Source organism: Vanellus vanellus (assembly GCF_965231255.1).
Source record: "Vanellus vanellus genome assembly, chromosome: Z".
Classification (NCBI taxonomy): domain Eukaryota; kingdom Metazoa; phylum Chordata; class Aves; order Charadriiformes; family Charadriidae; genus Vanellus; species Vanellus vanellus.
This window is the reverse complement of record NC_138908.1, coordinates 84,581,971-84,601,223: the sequence shown is the minus strand read 5'-3', so window position 1 is coordinate 84,601,223 and position 19,253 is coordinate 84,581,971. Positions and strand designations below refer to the sequence as shown.

General features: G+C 37.1%; 1 protein-coding gene across 2 annotated transcripts in view; it reads right to left on the bottom strand.

Moving 5' to 3' along the window:
- The window catches only part of ARK2N (arkadia (RNF111) N-terminal like PKA signaling regulator 2N), a 48,560-nt gene that overhangs the window by 4,998 nt on the left and 24,309 nt on the right, over window positions 1-19,253 (bottom strand). For both annotated transcript variants that reach the window (XM_082497272.1, XM_082497271.1), the window contains 2 exons: window positions 7,628-7,810; window positions 3,331-3,457 (listed from right to left, as the gene is read on the bottom strand). In XM_082497272.1, coding sequence (XP_082353398.1) covers window positions 3,331-3,457; window positions 7,628-7,810 — 310 coding nt within the window. The remainder of the gene's footprint in view (window positions 1-3,330; window positions 3,458-7,627; window positions 7,811-19,253) is intronic.

Below are 19,253 nucleotides of genomic sequence, written 5' to 3'. Positions count from 1 at the left end.
ACGTGTAGTACCATGCTTTATTCAGGAGCATATAGCTTCCTGCTAGCGGTTTTACCCACTGGACTTTTAAAAAGAGAAAAATTTTAAGGGAGGCTTGATGAGACAAAGAGAAAAGCTCTCTTTCCATATGAAATCAAAACCATGTTAAAATAAGGACATCACGACATTTTTGTTACAATAATTACAAGAGACAGCTTGTAATTACATTATTACAGCCATTACACTCGGTTCTTGTTTGGTCTTCTTAACTAAAACTTACAAACATGCTGGGAACTACTCTTGATAACAGCATAGCCCCACTTGAACAAAATGTTTAAGCTTTCGACGATTATAATCAATGAGATTAAACCATGTATTTAAAGATAAGCACACACTCAAGTGCTTTGCTGAAGCCAGGTACATATCTACTTATTTGCAGAATATTTTTGCCTATTATACTCATAATAGATACATGACAATTGAAGTACAAACTAATAATACTTAGAAAAATAACCAAAACAACAGACAGGCTAATTCTGTTATATGATGAAGTGATGACAGGAATTCACTGGAGTCTTTAGGATGATCACTCCAGCTGTAAATCTTAAGCGGGCACTGGTAAAACTTTATACCTCATGCCCCAAAAATTGTTTTGCTCTTGTAAGCACTGGTGGTCCCTGCTGCACACTCAAGCAGGAGACGTTTGGCTCCTGGGGGAACCTTTTCTCGTTTCTTTGTGAAAGCACGTGTACCGTATTTCAGGAACCCAGGTTTTCTGCACTGGTCAAATATCCCTGACATTTACATTTTATTTGTTTTAATGTAAGGCAGTGCAATTCGTTTTCTCCAGAACTGCTCATCTCTCTTGGCTCTGGTTAGAAGTAGGGTTTCACGAAACAGAATAAAAAATCCCATTCTCCGAGCTCTAACTTCTCTGAATATAAATGTCTCATTTCCTTCTCAGATTCGCAATTTAGTTTTGGATGTGATGTTCAGAATGACTCTTTTTATTACTTCTTCAGTCTTAAAAATACACACTTAAAGTATGTATCTACAAAGAATTGGTACTAAGAGACTGGAACTCTAACAAAAATAGGGGATATTTTTTAAAAAAAAACAACTTTCTTTTAAGAAGAAATATTTGTAACCATAACTGACAAGAAAAGATTGTAGCCAAAGCAAACTAACTACGATGTTCGGTCTCAGGGGCTATGATCCATCATTCTGATATAGAACAGTCCTCAATGCAAAGCTAATACTAACTTTTCTCCCTAAAGATGACAAAAAGCAAGCTGTAAATCATCTCACAGAAATGACACCTTGCAAAAATAAAAGTGTTCATCCTCAAACAAGTCATGCAGGCAGCCAATAACAAAATGTTCAACCAAACATTAGCTTAGGGAACATGCTTTCCAATCTGTAGCTAAGGGAAGATACCAAGTAAAGGCAACCAAAAAAGGAGGGGGAAAAAAAAAACGGAGGAAGACTGTTTTATACACATGTGTGATTAAAAAAAAAAAATCTATTGTACAAAACTTAAACAAACTGAAAAACATGACTTGGCGTCCTAAGTAGATGCCAAGTAATATTCCAATGATGAGCAACACCATCAATTTACTAACAACCTGGAAAACTACAGGCGACGGACAAACTCTACAGTTTCATGACTCACACCAGTCCAACCACAACAAGGAATATGCAGCACGGTAAAAAACAGTGTGTGAGCAAAAGAACTGAATCCAGACACCATACTAACTAAGCACGCAAAAAAATATTGATCAAAAACCTAAACCTTTTCCAAACGACAACCCTGTCAGAAGCCCATCAATACTTCATAACTGCAAGCCTATACCTGGAGGAGAAATACAATTCTCAATAGGATTCGAACATCTGAAAGGTGTGAGTATTCAATGGAGCCAGTAAGAATGAGTCTTTGGGAGATGGGAGACGGTTACATGAACACAGGAAAGCACAAAAGCGTGCTTTCCGTCTGTCTTTGCTGAAATTATTTTGGTCCGTTATCTACTAACACTGATTTTAAACAGCAACTCTGCATTTACTTAACATTTCCATTCTTGTACATGGTAAACATTATCAAGGCAAGCAGCACTGAAAGCTTTTGAACAGGAGACCTCAAGCAGAAGGGTTTTGTGTATATAGCGCTAGACAGATTTACACGAGTTAGTATCGGAGGACAAGTCCACACTGCTTATCATTAGGACAAAGATCCTCCAAGCCCTGGGTGGGCTGAATGAACAGCCAGGAGAGCTACTTCCAACGGAATTAGTAACTTCCAGAAGAGTTAGCCATGCAAGGACTTTCACTGTTCTAAGAGCGAAGACTAAATCTCTCTTCCTTCAGCACTTTAAAACTTCCCTTTTCCCCATCCAGCTGCGCTGGACTGTGCCCACACTATCTGTGCAGGCTCCTGCCTGGGAAACTGGGTCCCACACACCTTTCTTCTTCCTCAAGGAAGGTGCAGTGAAGGGACAACAAGGCCCCTTTCCTGCCTCCAAGCACCCTCCAGGCAGCAGACTAGTTTTAAAGAGAGATTGTCTGTATACTGTTTTAACTTGGCTTTATTCCAGCAAATTAACCCTCCTCACTAGATGAAAATACCAGTCTTGTTCAGCTGCTTCATAATACCTTAGTCTATGATCATTCCTTGGCTTAAAGATTAAAAGTAATATCAAAAAATGCCTATCAACAGTGGAAGCACAGCTGGACAGCTTTCTATCTGAGCTCAAGAGAAACCTCTGGCTTCCTTACCCTCATCTCCTTCGGGGGCTTGATCTTTCTTGTATCTTGAAATAAAACCAAGATTCATACGGATCCCATTTTTATTCTAAAGGGGCTATCTTATGACATCAGCCATTGAAAAGTTGATAGTATTTTTATGACTACTGATTAATCAAATGAACTGGAAGCTGATTAAATGCTTAAAGTAAGTGAGTATTTTGAAAGGAAGCAAGAACCCACATAAATATTTTTGTTTATGTATTTGCATATTCACACTATGCCCTTAAAATCTGAATTCCTAACAATGGCTCCTGATGTATATAAATTTGGTATCTCAATATTTGGCATTTTAATACTACATATCGTTTAGCCTGTTTGATATCAAATCACAAGCTTAATCTGAATAATTATCAAGTTGGTAGTGTTCTAAAGAAAAACATTCTGATATCAGGGTAACCAGCAGACTAGTACAAATATGTGCATTTGCTACCAGTCATGGATGGATAACTACAGTAGTGGAAGTCAGGAGGTTTTCCTTCTTTGTTAATTTTGGCAATACAGATATTCTGAGAAAATGAAATGATTATTAGAGCAAGAAAAAGGAATTCATACCTGGCATGTTCTTGAACTCCAACAATCTCTACTTCGCTATCAGAAGAGGCGATATTAATTTCTTCATTGATCTGCGCATTACCAGGGGAGGTTTTGTCACTTGCAAGGAAACCTGGATCCAAATGACCTACAGATGGGGAAAATGCAAATACAGGCAATGTTCAACAGCTTACACAACTCAGAAATCAGCTGGAAAAGGCACTTCCCATCTATCAAAAAAAGACTGAGTCATTATTATATTAAGTCAAGTTATCCAACTTTCAGTTCATCACCCGGTACAGGATGATCACTGGATTTCTGCAGTCCCAGTAGCTCTGGTGATTGTGTTACACAAATGTGAACAAAACCTGACTATCGCATCAAGAACACTTGATGTAATTAGGGTTTCCAGCTGTTATTTTACCACAATGCTAAGAGACTGTGCCTAAACCTCTTTGAAATAAAGAAACAAGATAATATATTTTCAGTAAATCAAACTCAATGATACTGTGGCAAACAAAGCCTTTAGGCTGGACAGAAACATCACGCACACCAAGGAAAATTAATTTATTCTCTTTAAAAAAAAAATAAGGGAAGGTGGTCAATAAAGAAACCAACAAACCCATCAGTTTATTGTCACATCAATTCACACATCTGCTCTAACATTTCCCCATACTTGGGGAAAAAAAATAACCTGATTTTCAGTAAGTTCCATATACAGCAGTGTTGTTTTTCCATTACAGTTCCTCCAGTTCACTGGTCTGCCAAACGAGTCCTCCCTAAATACTCACAACAAGGGTGGCAGGTTTTGCCTTTGCTGCAAAGAAGGTCCTTCACCGCAATTAGTGAAGCTGTGTTGTGATATATTGAATAATAGTTGCACAGACAACTCAAAACAGCCAAAATGATGATTTGTTTTACAGAAAATAAATTATTAAAAAATTCAGTTAAAAAAAAAAGATTTCAACAAAAAAGGATATTTTCTACTTTATTTTTCTTTTTAAAATAAAAGATTACTTCTACTGTCTCTAGCAGTACCTTGGTGGATGCTGGGCAGCCCTGAGGCAGATGAGACTACCTACTTCTCAGAAACAACTCACTCAGCTGTATTACAGAGGGGAGGACTCATTTGTTGAGCAGGAAATTTGAGACTAGATTAATATATTACGGATATCTAGTGTGACTGGACACCTCTTCAAAGATGAGAGAAGGAGGAGGCAATAACAATACTCTGAATTTCAAAGGCGTGCGAACATGCAGAACTGATTATACCCCAAGGCAGATCAAGAGGTCACAGAGAGAAGAAATTAAACTTAAAGTAAGTGCCGGGGAAACCTCGGAAAAGATGCAAGCAAATAGAGGGGCAGAGACCATACTGTATGTTCAGTTTTTGGAAAGTGAAGACCCTTGGTGCAACATCTGGTCAGGGTTAGCAAGGGAAGGAAACCTGTGTGCTGCCACACACCTGAAGGAAGAGTTACCACCTCAAAAGACAAAAAAGATTTGTCAGCTGAGGTTAAAACAAATCAATAGCCCGGGCACACTTTTTCTAACATTACGGTTCAGCTGAACATTTCTCGGCAAGTATCACTGACTGCCAGAAAGTCCCAAAACGAGTCACAGATATTTCTTCAATAGAAGTGGCTGGGCACACTGTCAAACATGAAATGGAAGTGCTCAGAGGCTTTGATTCATGTGCTGGCGATGCAAACCGGGAGCCTTACGTGATCGCCACCCCAGTGACTGGCATCGCCCCGCTCCTGAATGTCACTGCTGCTGCAGCACAGGCAGCAGAAAAGTAACACAGTCACTGATTCACGCAAACTGGTATGGATATCAACCCACCTTAATGTGCTGTATTAATGTATTAATGATGTAGAATCACAGAATTGTTTTAGTTGGAAGAGACCTTTAAGATCATCAAGCCCAACTGTTGATCTAGCACTGCCAAGTCCACCACTAAACCATGTCCCTCAGGCACCACATCTACACATCCCTTAAATACCTCCAGGGATGGTGACTCCACCGCTTCCCTGGGCAGCCTGTTCCAGTGCTTGACAACCCTTTCTGTGAAGGGATTAGGATCTGGTGAGGATACTAGGATTTTTCATAATATCCATCCTAAACCTCCCCTGGCACAAATACCATTCTGCACCCTTTGCTAGAGAGGGTAATGTTTGGCAGAGAAGCAAAGCAGACCAGCTCTTAAATAGCCCCCAAATGAATGTCCAGATGCATAAATGACAGCCCCAAAAGACTAGCATATTACCATAGCTTTAAGTTCAGACAACAAAAAGGTAATTAGCAGTAGAGAAACTGTGATTAGCAGAGTAAATATTGCAACAGTAGCCGAGTGTAAATCAGGATTATAGCATACAGATAGATTTACAGCCTCTGGCCATACAAATTTCATGCCTAATAACATGCCTACGCTGCTAATGTCTTTGCACGAACATTAGGATGACGCCCAAAGGAGATGTTTTGTTTGCCCGACAACATCAGGGCTTGCAAAACAGCCCCAAATATTTGCCCATGCACAAAGATGTGATAGTGTGTCCTAATAAGATTTTTCACTTAGATAAAATCTGATGTTGTTATTTTCCCATGGGAACACATCATCTAATGTCTGTTAAACTAGATACTGGCTGAAGATTAAATTTGGGAACAAGATGTAAGATTTGAAAACTCTGCTTTCCAAATGCGCAATCCTAGACACAGTAAGAAAATGCCAGTATGGACAAATGTGCAGTCAGAGGTGTACGCAGGCTACAGGGCTCTGGGGCAAGGTGTACACGGGAAGAAAAAGAGATTCAACCTTTCATATGTTGAAATGGCCGTAGCACCAGGAACGAATCTGTCTGGACACATTCCCATAGGATCAGGGATGCAGAAGTTTCTTGAAGTTTTCTAGTTTTCTTTTACCTGGTAACCTCTTCTTTGTGATTCTCTTTGGATATAGGCGGAGGAAGGAAGAAAAATTTCTGCCTGCATCGCAGCATTATACTTGTAAGCGGGAAGTGGAAGAAAGCTGGGTAAGAAACTTTACTTTTATTTCCTTACACTCCTTTGAACTACCAATCCATTAGTGCTATATAATAAAGTTAATTTCAGATGTTCTAATAAATCACCTTATAAAGGACTGGGCTTGTTAGGGGTCAAATAGCTAACTATCAGTCAGCTGCTATTCTGTCAGCTTGGGAAACACTGGCTAGCTTCAGAAAGGCTGGAGCAACATCCAGCCACAGACCAGGGTGAAAATAATGCAACAGACCCTCTCATATTCTACTTGTTCACTATATAATAACGGAACATTTATTCCAAAATCTGCCACATACTTGTATTTCTTTAAGCTTTCTAGACATTGAGAAGTGGCTGAGAGCTACCAGGACACTTTCAACACAGGTGCCTTTTGGCAGGCTTACGTCTGGAAAACACAGCATGAAACAAAAACCTGCCACGCTCCACCACTGCAGGCAAGCCTCTGTGTCTTATGCAGCTAAAAATCTTAACACGGGTATTAAAAAAAGATGAGTGGAAAGGAAGGCAATATGTTGGCATGCAAGACTATGGGATGAAGTCGATAGGCAATATTCCCTGTTAGCTCTCTGCATCCAAAACAACATTTCACGTTGTTGTTTAACTCTTGTTAGTGAAGAGCTGCAAGCACTTGGTGAAGCTGAACAATTTTTATGAGCTACGTGAACTTCTGTGAACTCTTTGACAGAATTTCTGCTCTTGCTCTCTTTGCCGTCGCTTGATGCTAAGCCCACTTACCAGCACCTTTTCACCCTTCATCTTTATTTGCTGCTGCTCTGTCCAATTTTCTAAGGTATGTTAGAAATGCAGATGGAATATGGGAACAATTAATGCTTGCCTTTTAAAGAATTAAAGAGACAAACAAGACATACACAGACAGCTACAATACTTAAAATGAGGTTATGATCGGTTTACTAGCTGTTGGTGTGGGTTGTCATAATCAACCATTCAGCAACAAGCTTCGCTCACTTTCATTTTAAAAAAGAAAACACCAAAACGCCAGACCTAAGTTCCAAGAAGTAATTAGAGGGAAAAGACAGAGAAAAAATAATTAAGAAAATTAGTGTCAAAAATACATTGCAGGAATCTTTGTCAACTTTTATCAGTTGTGTTTTGGAATAAATGTCAGACCTTTCTAATAAGCATCTGTAATGCTTTACTGCAAAATCCACACAGGGAGCTTTTAAAGCTGTATAAACTACAAAAATACTGAAAGCAAGAAAGGAAGAGACATCAACTGAGATGCTGGAACCAACGTCAGAGGAAGAGAATTTAAACACACCTGTATCAGCACTCAGTTCATCTAGCAGCCCTCTGGTTCTCCAGGTAGATGCCGAGTCTTGATTTCCTAAAGAATTATTGTGCTCTTGAACTACTGCGGCTGCCAATAGATTGTCCACATTTACCACTTCTGGGTCTGAGTTTGTGTCCGAGATATCATAATGAGCTACAACTGGAGGTCCATCTGCAGGAGGAGAGAAAAGCAACGCGCATTAGAAGTCACATTACGTGAAAGACACCTTTAGAAGTACAAATAACTTGTTTAAGGATTAATGCAATCTCCTGCATGAAGCTCTTAAAGCACTATAAATTACATGAATTATTACACTCGAGTCAATGAACACTGTCTGAGATTACAGAGACATTTTAACCTTTGCATACACAGAAAACACAAATGTACGAAACCCACATTTATCAATATATGTTACTTGTGTATTATCTTTTACATCAACACAAACATCTCCATGTCTGACAACGTTACATTTACAATGTTAAAAGTATAAAACCTCCAGTCTAAAATAAAAAATAGTAAGTTACAGGACATTAAATTTGGCAAGACAAGATATTCTACTAGTGAATTTTACAAAACTCAAGTAACAGCTTACATTAGTTTAGGGTTGATTAAATAAAACTAACTTTCTGATATAACTGATCCAGTGACAATAAATTTAACATTAGGCAACTTTCCTTACATAATATTTACCTGTCAAGGACAGGGGAATCTTTCAAAATGGCAAAGTTTTTTGGTGTTGTTTTTTTAAGATTGAGAATAACAAGAAACAAAACTATAATGTGCAATGATAAATATGCTTTTAATTCAATATGATTACCATATGTATTTTTGGCTACCAAAGTGAAGGGGAAAAGAGGGAGAGAAAACTGCTTACGTGATTCTGAAACCTATTCTTGAGGAATAACAAACAGCTATTTTCGGTCTATTTAGTAAGGATGGACTGTTTTCTTTGTGAGGAATGAAAATCACTCATAATTGGAAAGCATGCTAGGAACAGAAGCAGCTCAGAAAAAAGTCATGTTCAAGACAAGGATTAATGTGGAAGCAAAGAGAGAACGGATAAATACTGTAATCCTGAAAGGATGCACGTTTTAACTCAAATACCTCATCTCAGCTATAGCTTATCAACTCGGAGGGGATGAAAGTGGCTGGAGTTCCCAATCCCCAAATAGCAGAATCAAAACTTAGTTTGGGTCAAGACTTCATCCACAAAACCAAGTATGAAATAGAAAAAACAGGCTGGGCTAAAGCTCAGCTGCAGTTCTTTAACTCCAAGGAAGTTCTGGCAGTTGAGTATCTGCAGGACTTTTTTGTTATGGGTATGATACAGACAAGGTATAATTTCTATGGGATAATATAAAATAATCATAAACTAATATTGTGTTTAGGAAGATAGGACCATCAGAATTACAAAATGACTGAAGAAATCTTAAAAGTCACAAAGAATAAAATGAACAGACTCTTCTGGAAAGATTGGCTTCTTTTAGGAGCGTTAAGTGGCTGTTGAAGACAAAGAACATGACGAAATAAAAGTTTCAAATTTAGTTCTCTGAAAAGCTGGTTTTAGAGCGGGTTTTTTTGGTTCTGGTTTGGTTTTGGGTTTTTTTTTGTAACTTGGTCCCTGAAACATAAGTCAACCCACTATTTTAAGAAACGCCTATTTTGTGATTAGCAACACACTTCATTAAAGAGTGACTATATTGCTTAAGCCATAGTAAAGATCAGTTTTGCAACAAGGTATGAAGAAATTCACAAAATATTTCCAATCACACCTGCCTCCAAAACAACAATTTCATAAAACAATGTTGTATTACAAACTTAAAACAGACCCGACAAAAATAAATGGGTAGTTAAATGCCAATGTATTAAAGACCAAACTGTTCGCAACATGAAACACTGATGATTATGACTGCAAAAGAAGTACTGATAATTAACTGAAAGGCAATCTTTGTCTTTTTAAAAGGCAATTACAAAATAATGGAATACCAAGTTCAAAATTAAGCTGGCTGATGTTCAGTTAATTATTTGTGAAAGCCGATGATTAAATTACATGCAGAAATTACAACTGGACTGAATGATGAGAGGCATGTTTTCTTTCAGTCTTATCATCAGAGTTCAGCGTGAACATATATAATGTGATCTATAAAAATAAACAGTCGAGTGCAGAAGATACGAGGGTCAAGTACAATATTGACTATTTGACCATTTTTTCAACAGGTTATCTAAAATTTCAGGAGCTGTGTACTGGTCCTTTAGATCTTTGTTTCTCTCGCTTCTTACTAAGGTCTCCAAAAGCAGAAGCGAAATTTGATTTTAGATAGTTGTGTCTACACAAGTAAAATTATATTTGGACAAAAGGCACCAATAGTCTCAAGTCAAAATTGTACCACTCCTACATGTATAATCATGCAAAAATGTATAATAAATGTATATACATGCAGAGTGATATTCTCATCACCTACCCATAGAAATAACTTGTGTGAAAGTCTTCATCAGTAGGAAATACAAGCATAAACTTGTTATCTGTAGCTCCACTCTTGTATCTTCCACACTTCCAAACAGCACACCTTATAACTTAGCTTAAATTTAGTATACATCAAACAGACAAAAATATTTTCAATATAATCTACACACTGTAATCATATTTGTCAGTGTAATAGCCACCAATTTAACAATCTGGAAAAAACAAGCTGCCTATTTACAAAGCAATCACAGCAGAGATCTATTTTTGCTTTTCTCAGCCTTGCCTTTCAGGATCAGATTTGGAAATGAAAGGCCCCTGACACCAGGGTTATCCGTACCTATCACCAGTAAATGACCAACAAGGCCAAGATAACGGCCACGATGCTGTACAAAATCCTAGGATTCCCAGCATGCACATAAAAAGAAATAAGCAATGAATGCCTGTGTGTGTTTTTGAAAAAAAAACAACAAAAATACCCAAAACAAAACCCCCACATATGAGTTGTGGACAACTACCACTAGATAAAAGTTGCAGCAAAGGCACATAAAAAAAAAATCCTCTAAAAATTCTTCATTCCCTAAAGCCCGTTTCCTTTTAAGTGCTACAAGGATGGGAAAGGAGGGGTTAAATTTGGAAATAAATACTACTTCCCTGGCCAACTACGTGATCATCCCATGATGTGATGCAAAGTGAATGCTTGGTACCAAGAAATAAGGACAACCGGCTTCAGCTAGGAAGTAAGGACTGAAAAAATGCTTTCAGGTTGAAAAGGTAAAAGCATTAACTACAACCATAGTTGTAACTTATCATCTTTTTCTTTACAATAGAGCCACTCCTCGGAATTACCGACTGTAACAGGATTTCAACAGCTAGAAAAACAGACACCAAAACAAACCATGACAGAATCAAAATTTAATGTAGCACAATTAAGGAGGTTCCCTGGTCTGTAATTTAAACAATCTATTTAAGAAAAAAACCCACATATTTTGAGAAGCCAAGGTAGCTGGAAGACTTACATTTCCCTGGTGATAAGCTTTAATTCATTTCTAAAGCAATAAAAGCTTGAAAAAGACAAGGCTGAAAGTTAATAAGTACCAGCAGCAAAATACAGCTGTTGACATTTAATGTTAACAGGGGGAGGTAAAGACTGCTTTGAAAATTTATTTTAAAGAATTCAGAGGCAGAGGTCATCATGGGGACAGCATTTCCAAGTGTTCAATTTCCTTTAATTTACACAGCTCATCAAAACTAATTCCGTTCAGGTCAACTGAATCAGATGCTACATGCACAAAAATCCAGTTCTATACATATCAATTTTCATTTTAAGCTTGCAGTGTAGAAAATTCAGTAATTTCTTATCTGCTAGCCACCCCCATGCTTTTCAGAGCGCCACATCTCAACATTTAGTGGTCTAAACTATGTTGTAAGACCCACACTCCTCTTATCCCTTAATTCATTAAAACGGCAGCACGAGCCAAAAAGGGAGAAATCAACCATAAAATTTCAGCTGGAGGTTAAAAGCAGCGATCCTATAAGCAGCACCGTACCTTTGCGCTGCAACGGCTGGGTATCCCCGCACAGCAGTACTTTACATAGGAAAGAAAGATATTAGCTAGTAGAACCTGGATGGGGAATTTAGTCCTTTAAGTCATTATTTCTCTTTAGCTTTCTAAAATTTACGCATGTAGGGCCAAGATTATCACCTGAAGTCTCTCCCACTGTACCCAGAAAGAGGAACTTCAGGGTCAAGTAATCTCAGCCTGGAAATTGCAGCCTGGAGCATCATCACATCCCCTCCTTCCCCAGCAAACAGAAAGAGCTGAGACAACCACCTTAGACGCGGCACCTAGCTTCCACCCTGCTGAAGTTCACCGAAACGAATTACAGCCTTAGAGATGGGATTTAAACTCTGCTATATTTTTCTCTAGAAAAAGACTGAAATCTCCAGAGGACTATCCTGATTGAAATAATTTCAAAATTAAAATTTGCCTAATTTTGGTGGGCCGAATTGCCCTCTGGAGCAGTCAGTGTCTGCAGTGAGGAGACGTGGAGCCGTATTTAGGTATGAACATCACCCTAAGCTTTAAAACATACAGGACTGTTACAATAATAATAGCAATAATAATTACAGCACTTTACTCTTACAAAAAGCTTTCCATTAGAGGATCTCAAAGAGCTCCGAGGTGATTATTAACCTCCTTACGCCTATGGGGGAAACTGAGGCAAGCAGAGATTTGCTCAAGGCCAACAAGCAGAGGAGCTCAGCTTTGCTGAAAACAACCCTCCCCTCAAATTACTGAGCTATTTTTAACCAGCAAATTATTAAGGAGTTTTAAAACAACATTTAGGAATGCTTTCGTGAAATAGCGCAAAAGCTAAAAAAGGCAACAGAGCGGCACCCAGGTACGCGCAAGCCCAAGGAGACAGGGCTTCTTCCCGCCTCACCGCTGCACCTTCACTGTGAATACAGGCACTGCTTCCTCTCCATCTTGGTACTCTAAGCTAAACTGCATTTATTTTTAAATAACAAAAGAGAATACAGAGACATTTGAAAATAATAAAAGATCCAAGACTGCTCTCATATGCACTTGACGCTTAAATTTAAGAGGTAACTCCATTTACTTCAAGACTAAGCAAAACATAGAATGGACTTTAATACTTATATTAATTTTAAGATCAGATGATCATTACAGTAATCAAAATAATCATATTTTGTGTGTCAAAAATTAGAGGATTCATCTTAAGTGACTTGCCAAAACAGTTTTACAGCAGTAACTTTGATCCAAACTGAAAAGCTTCACATACAAGACTAAAAGCTGAAATGACAGGCTTTTTGTTTTAGATAAAGAATACAAACCTGGTGTTATTTAAGACATAAGTCCAGAACTGCAGTTTTATAAAGTATGGGCAGTTCAAATAGCATAAACTAGCTGAACCCTAAAACAGTTCCCAAAGGGGGACAGGGGGCAGGAGACCTGTGCTTTTTTACGTTGTTTAGCAACATGAAACACTTCATTATTATTTATATTTATTTATTTATTCCAGGTTACAATAGTTACATTTCAAAATTTACAGGGTTAGGCAAAGAATACATTGTAAATACAATAAAAAACAATAGTAGTGTAACAGCATTCTCTCTAAAATCATAAAGTGAACAGAAAGTTATCAATAAATCCCCTTTCCTCACATTTTCCTTCATTTCACACAGTAAAGCTTTTGTGGTTGTTTTTTTTTTTGTTTTGTTTTGTTTTTACTGTAATAATAAAATTAAAACAGCATGACCAAATGAGTATGTGTTCTCAGATGGGATCATTTTTAATGCATCACATCAAAAGATATCTCAAAAATTCAAGTCTTGCTGATCAACACTCATTCTTTCAGACTTTTTGATGACTAGATGGAAAATATCTTGGATTTGTTTTACCAAATTGAATATAAATACATAATAAAGTCTTCTTCATTGTGCGTTAAGCAAAGGCACATGGAACACAGCTGCATATTGAAAATATCAGGAAGTGGCATTCACTTTATATCTCACAATAGAACTTATTTTCTCTGATGTCACCTAAAGATTCATTAATTATGGAAGCAGATATATTAGCCAGATCTCTTCCCCAGTTTTACTTGCAAAAGTCTATCAGGAGGGTTTTGGAAACCATCACACGCTACTCTTACACAGCTGTGACAGTTGAAAAAAAAAAAAAGAATAATACGTATGTAAATACAACTTACATTAGGAAAAGGCAAGCAAACACGCACCCCATATGCATCCCTCCAGAAAACACCACATTTTTGCAAGTTAAAACTGCATCTTCCCATGGAAAGACTGGTAAAAGCCTTGATATAAAACTTTTGCTGGCCCAGACTAACCCCCTGCTCGATCAGTCAGCGAGATTTTGAAACTGCATCTAACTTAATAAACCTATTTTCCATGTGCCTTCATTTTGCTGATGTAACACGACGAGACTAATAAAATTTGTGAGAAAGACCCGGTTTCTAGCTTCATGTTTTGCAAGGTACTGTCCATCTCTATCAAATCAGCCTGAATATTTTAGCTTCTACAGTACAAATTACACAGTGGATTTGTTCTAATGCTGCCAAACGTAACTGCAGTGATTGCAGCGCAAACTTTGATTATTTTAAAAAACATCTACTCAACTGGCCTGATTTACACATGCTCATCAGGCAAAGACTCCCCTTAAAGTCAGCTGAAGGATTCTGTGACCAAAAACTGCAGAATAAGTTCAATTTCAAATGAGGTGAAATGCTAGCTCCATTGAAATTAGTAGCAATTTTCAACTGGTTTTAATAGAGCTAGGATTTAATTTCTTAATGACCTTGAAATATTACTTAGAGAAAAAAAAAAAGATTTGCAGTATGTGGATACAGGAAGAGACAAAATATATTAACAAGAGAAATCAGTGATAATAAATACATTTCAATTTGTAAATTAACTGCCAAGTATAATCCTGTTTCATTGAAGTTAAGAGTGGTCCTCCAGTCTTAACTCTAGCAGCTCAGATAAAATAACCTAATAATCCTGCAAAAACACTAAAAGACACCATGAACTTAAAAAACCAGAGATGTATATTTCTGCCTGAATTATTTTGTCCTAATACTGCTAAAAATAACACTGAAGAGCAGTGTATCTGAAAGGTTTAAGATTTTGCTTTTTCAACCCCCGGCTCATTTTTTGCATTAGAAACACTGGATAAAGTTTCACTGCCTCTAATTTTTTAAATATTTTTTTTTTAGTATTTTTTGCCTAAATAAAGCCTGAAAATTCAGATTATTTTTTTAGAAGCGTGTGAAGCAAAACCCCAAACCCTCAGCTAAAGTGATGTGTGAAGGGTGGAATTTCCTACAGACCTTCCTTACCAAACCCCACTCGAGGGAGGGAAGCAGCACAAACGCCCGGGGAAGAACCTGCAGCCAAGCCTGCAAAACCACTGCACCCTAAACAAAGCCCCTGGACTTCCCAGGGCTCCTACAGAGGGTCCAATTCGAGGAGCACATCCTTCAATTTTTCATTTACTGAACTGTCAGTTTGACGTTTAGTGACATTTACATTGAGCCTTTATATAAAGACCTATTTCTTTTGCTTTACACAAAAAAATTCTAGCAAATAGCGGTGTTTCACCTGCTACTAAATCCTGACTCTGCAGTCCCACGGGTGTTCAGTTACCCAAACAGCTGCCACATTGAAAACATATGATTCAATATTAAAAATGGCAATATGGAAACTTGAATAGGCCAGTTGGGTTTAAACTGGCACCATCTTCCCTGGAATTACGCCAGTTTACACTGGCTGATCTGACTTGATGCATTCACTCTTTCAAACCGTTAAGTAAAATTATTTAAAGAAACTAAAATGTTTCCATTCTAAAGTATAAAAACTAGGGCAATAACACTAAATTATCATCCATGACTCTCCACGTCTGTGCAAAACTCCTACTGATTTCTCCTCTACTTGTTGAATTTGGTGGTTTTGAAGTAATTTGTTGAGACGTGAGCATAAACATTCATTCAAAATATAACTCTGGCTTAGAAAGTAGAAGAGTTTCCTTCTGATAACCTTAAAGTAGCCTCAAATAAGGCCAGAGTGCTTTAATGAAATACGGAATGGATGAGATTAAAATTTATGTTAAAATTTCAGCTGAAGAAATTTTAACTCCCTGAAAGTTTCTAGTCAAAGCCCTTTGAAAATTAGAGCTTATAATGGAAATCATGACAAACTTCACTGCAGCCACATAATATAGCAAAAATTTTCCAGGAAAAAAAAAAATATCTGAAATTATGTCTTAGGAATCTGTTTTCTCAAAGAGATGCCAAAGGCTGTCTCACACACATTTAAAATACAGACTCAGCAGTAGGACTGGTATCTGAAGGTTGGTTTCTGCAGTGCTCTGCATCTTTCAAATTCACAGCAGAAAGCGAGAAGAGAGACGCTCCTGTTTAATTGCCCAGCCTGCCAAATACTTCGTCAGGTAGGTTCTACTACACCTCAGGCACAGAAAGGTGGGGTTCCCCTCTCAGCTCCGAGAAGGAGAAAGATACCTCTTCACGTGGAAAATGAGCTAATGGACCAGATATTCAACTGTGTGAATCAAGTCATTTCAAAGGAGCTGATTTATGACAGCTGAAAATCTGGCTCCAGTTTTGAGGCAAGTGAAAAGAGCAAACCAACAAAACAGTATTTCCCATTTACAAAACCATTTACAACCATTGGTCTTGCACAGGTGTTCTTAACACTAGGTAGCTTTGGTGGGGAGACTGAGTTAGAATATATCTAATATGAACTATTCCCTCTGTCTTATGGCTGCCTTGGAATAATTTTAGCCTAGAAAGAGTACCGCTTTAACGTCTGTATGCTCAACTGCTGTAATTTTCTGCTTGTTCTTTCATGTTCACAGCTACTTGCATTGAAAGAAAACAATTAACATAAATGGATAAACATGTTCGACAGTTTTTCATTTTTGCCTACAGTAACCAAATCCATTTTTTTATCTACTGATACACTGGATTATTTCAATCTTATTTTTTTTTAAGAGATTACCTGACTAAGACATTGAAAGTTGGCAGAAATTTCACTGGCTACATCCCTGACAAAGTTTTCATCCGTTTGTGAGATCAGTACATAAAAATCTGTTTTGGTCTGAGAGATAAAGAAGTTCAACTGATCTCCTTACACAATTTGTTTTGAAATATCTAATTGCTCCATATATATACTATTTTATAAAAAAGGTTAAGGTCATGCTTACAGACATACTGAGTTATGGGACTTACACATTAAAAGAAACTAGTCACTGCAAAAAGCTGCTTCTGCATGCACGGGGAGACTTGTCATGCTTTAAAATATGCTGCTTTTATCATTGTCATAAAGGTGTGTATATATCTATCTCAAATCTATCTAAACACCAGAAGGATCTGATATTTTTTTATATCAGCAAATAATCTTCCCTGAAGTATCTTAAATTTTAAACAGATGAGTACAAGTTTATTAAATTACAATCAAACATAAAATAACTCGTTTAACTTTTACCTATACTTAAGTTAAAAATGCACACAATGTCAGATGAGGGAGTTTTCTTACAAGTTCATATCAAAATCTTAGTATCAAAATTATGCATGAAGGTGATCTGTAAAGAATTTATTCCAGTAGTTAAAAATTATCCCCTGCATAGTCCTTCAAACAGTTACTCTGAAAATAACACAGCTCTCTAACTCTCCCCCTTTTTTTTAATGAAGACATCACATACTTTAAAAAAAAAAAAAAAAGTAAGTGGAGACCAAGAATAAAGTTAACAGATCAGTGTTAGTATTATACTGATAACAAAATGCATTCTTGAGTTCCTGTTACAGGTTTGATCCAAACCCCCATACAAATTAATGGAAAAACTCCCACTGACTTTAGGGAGGACAAAAAAAAAAAATCAGACCTACTGAAGACAGCAATTATTTCCAACAGAAAGAAAAGGAATTACACTAAAATAATTAGGAAAAAAAAAAGTTTAAAATGCAGAATAACACAGCTAAAGGAGACCTATAGTGTTCTCTTTACTTAAACTATGCCTATGCAAAAACTTTGAATTTCCATTATTAGAATTTTAATTTGAATTAGAAACTTTTAGCAAGTTCTAACTGATGATAAATATACATTTTTGGTAGCTATGGAGAAGTTAACTTACATGAAGAAAGGTCTTAATGGAGAGGTGACCAAAAAATCCCTGTCTGTAGTGATAATAGTAAGAATTAAATAGAGATTTCTAATATATATTTTAAATTAATCCTACTTTAAACATCACAGTTTCAAGCCTGCCTATTCAGGATAACTATCAGTATCAAAAAAATCCACACGATAGCAAGTTATTTTATTATTTAAATGAAACTAGCATTCTGGCATTCCCCATCACAAGTAAATAATGATTTCAGTGGCATTCAAACGTGGTCCAGAAGAAGCTCTGGCTGGCTGACCCAGACCAGCAACCCATGCTTTCAGACCACCACAGTGTTTACTAATCTGACGGTCAAGCCTTCCTTTAAATCCCTTTTCCAAGGCTCAATCCATCCACCGACGGCCGCTTATCTTCGGACTGACATGACTATTTTTATTCCAGGATGAAGGATGCGGTTTGATCGTATATACAGAAGGAAGCAGCAACGCTTTGTCTGCACAGGTCATGCATGCACACGCAGTTGGGTGTGATTCATCTCACCTAACTTTAGCCAAAAAGTTATCTATTCTAAACTGTTTATAAGGGAGGTTTAGGCAACTAATGGAAGAGAAAGACACTGCCTGGAGGTGCTTATCTCTTCCCATTGAGAAGGAGATCTACAGAACAGCAAACCAGGCACCTAAAATTAGAGGAGATGACTTCCACCCAAGCCGAACACACACATATATATATATGTATACATGTGCGTATTGGTGCACACGATTAAGACAACTGCTTCCATAAATATGCCATGTGCAACACAGCAGTGACATTAATAAAAACTCTGGACAGAAAATGAACTATTAAATGGGAGACAAAAAAAAAAAAATCAGTTGTGCATATTTGTTATATATAGCTAAATCTTTAGGGTAAGCTTATTTATCACTTCTGCCTAAAAAGGAAGAAGAAAAACAACTAATGTGTGACATGTTCAAGCTGCACAACTTGGGAGTTCACAGTTAAGGAAATGTTACGGGTCTGTATCTAGTCTGGTTCTCTAGGGTACTTTACATCTTTAAATATAAAACTTATTTCCTTATATAAATGTTTCAACATGCAAAAAGAGCATTTGGTTGAATACTCTGAATGCTCCAATTGTAACAAACATAGCTCTACTGATTTTGGGGTACCTAAACAAGAATTCTAAGTTATATTTTCCCAAGTTTAGTGATGAAAGCTTTAGGGTGGTTCCCCCACACACCTTTAAAGGTGTTTATATGAGAGTGCTGGCACGTGCACATGGATACTCTGTGGGGGTTTTTTAAACTACATATATATTCTCTATAAATTTTAAAAAATGATACCATGGTAACAAAACCCAAAAGAAAACCAAAACAAACATATACGAAGAGAAAAGCAAACCTTGGTTTCAGCATAATCCAAAGTAACATCAAGATTGCAAAGATCGGATTTTTATTTTTTTTTTAAGTTTATG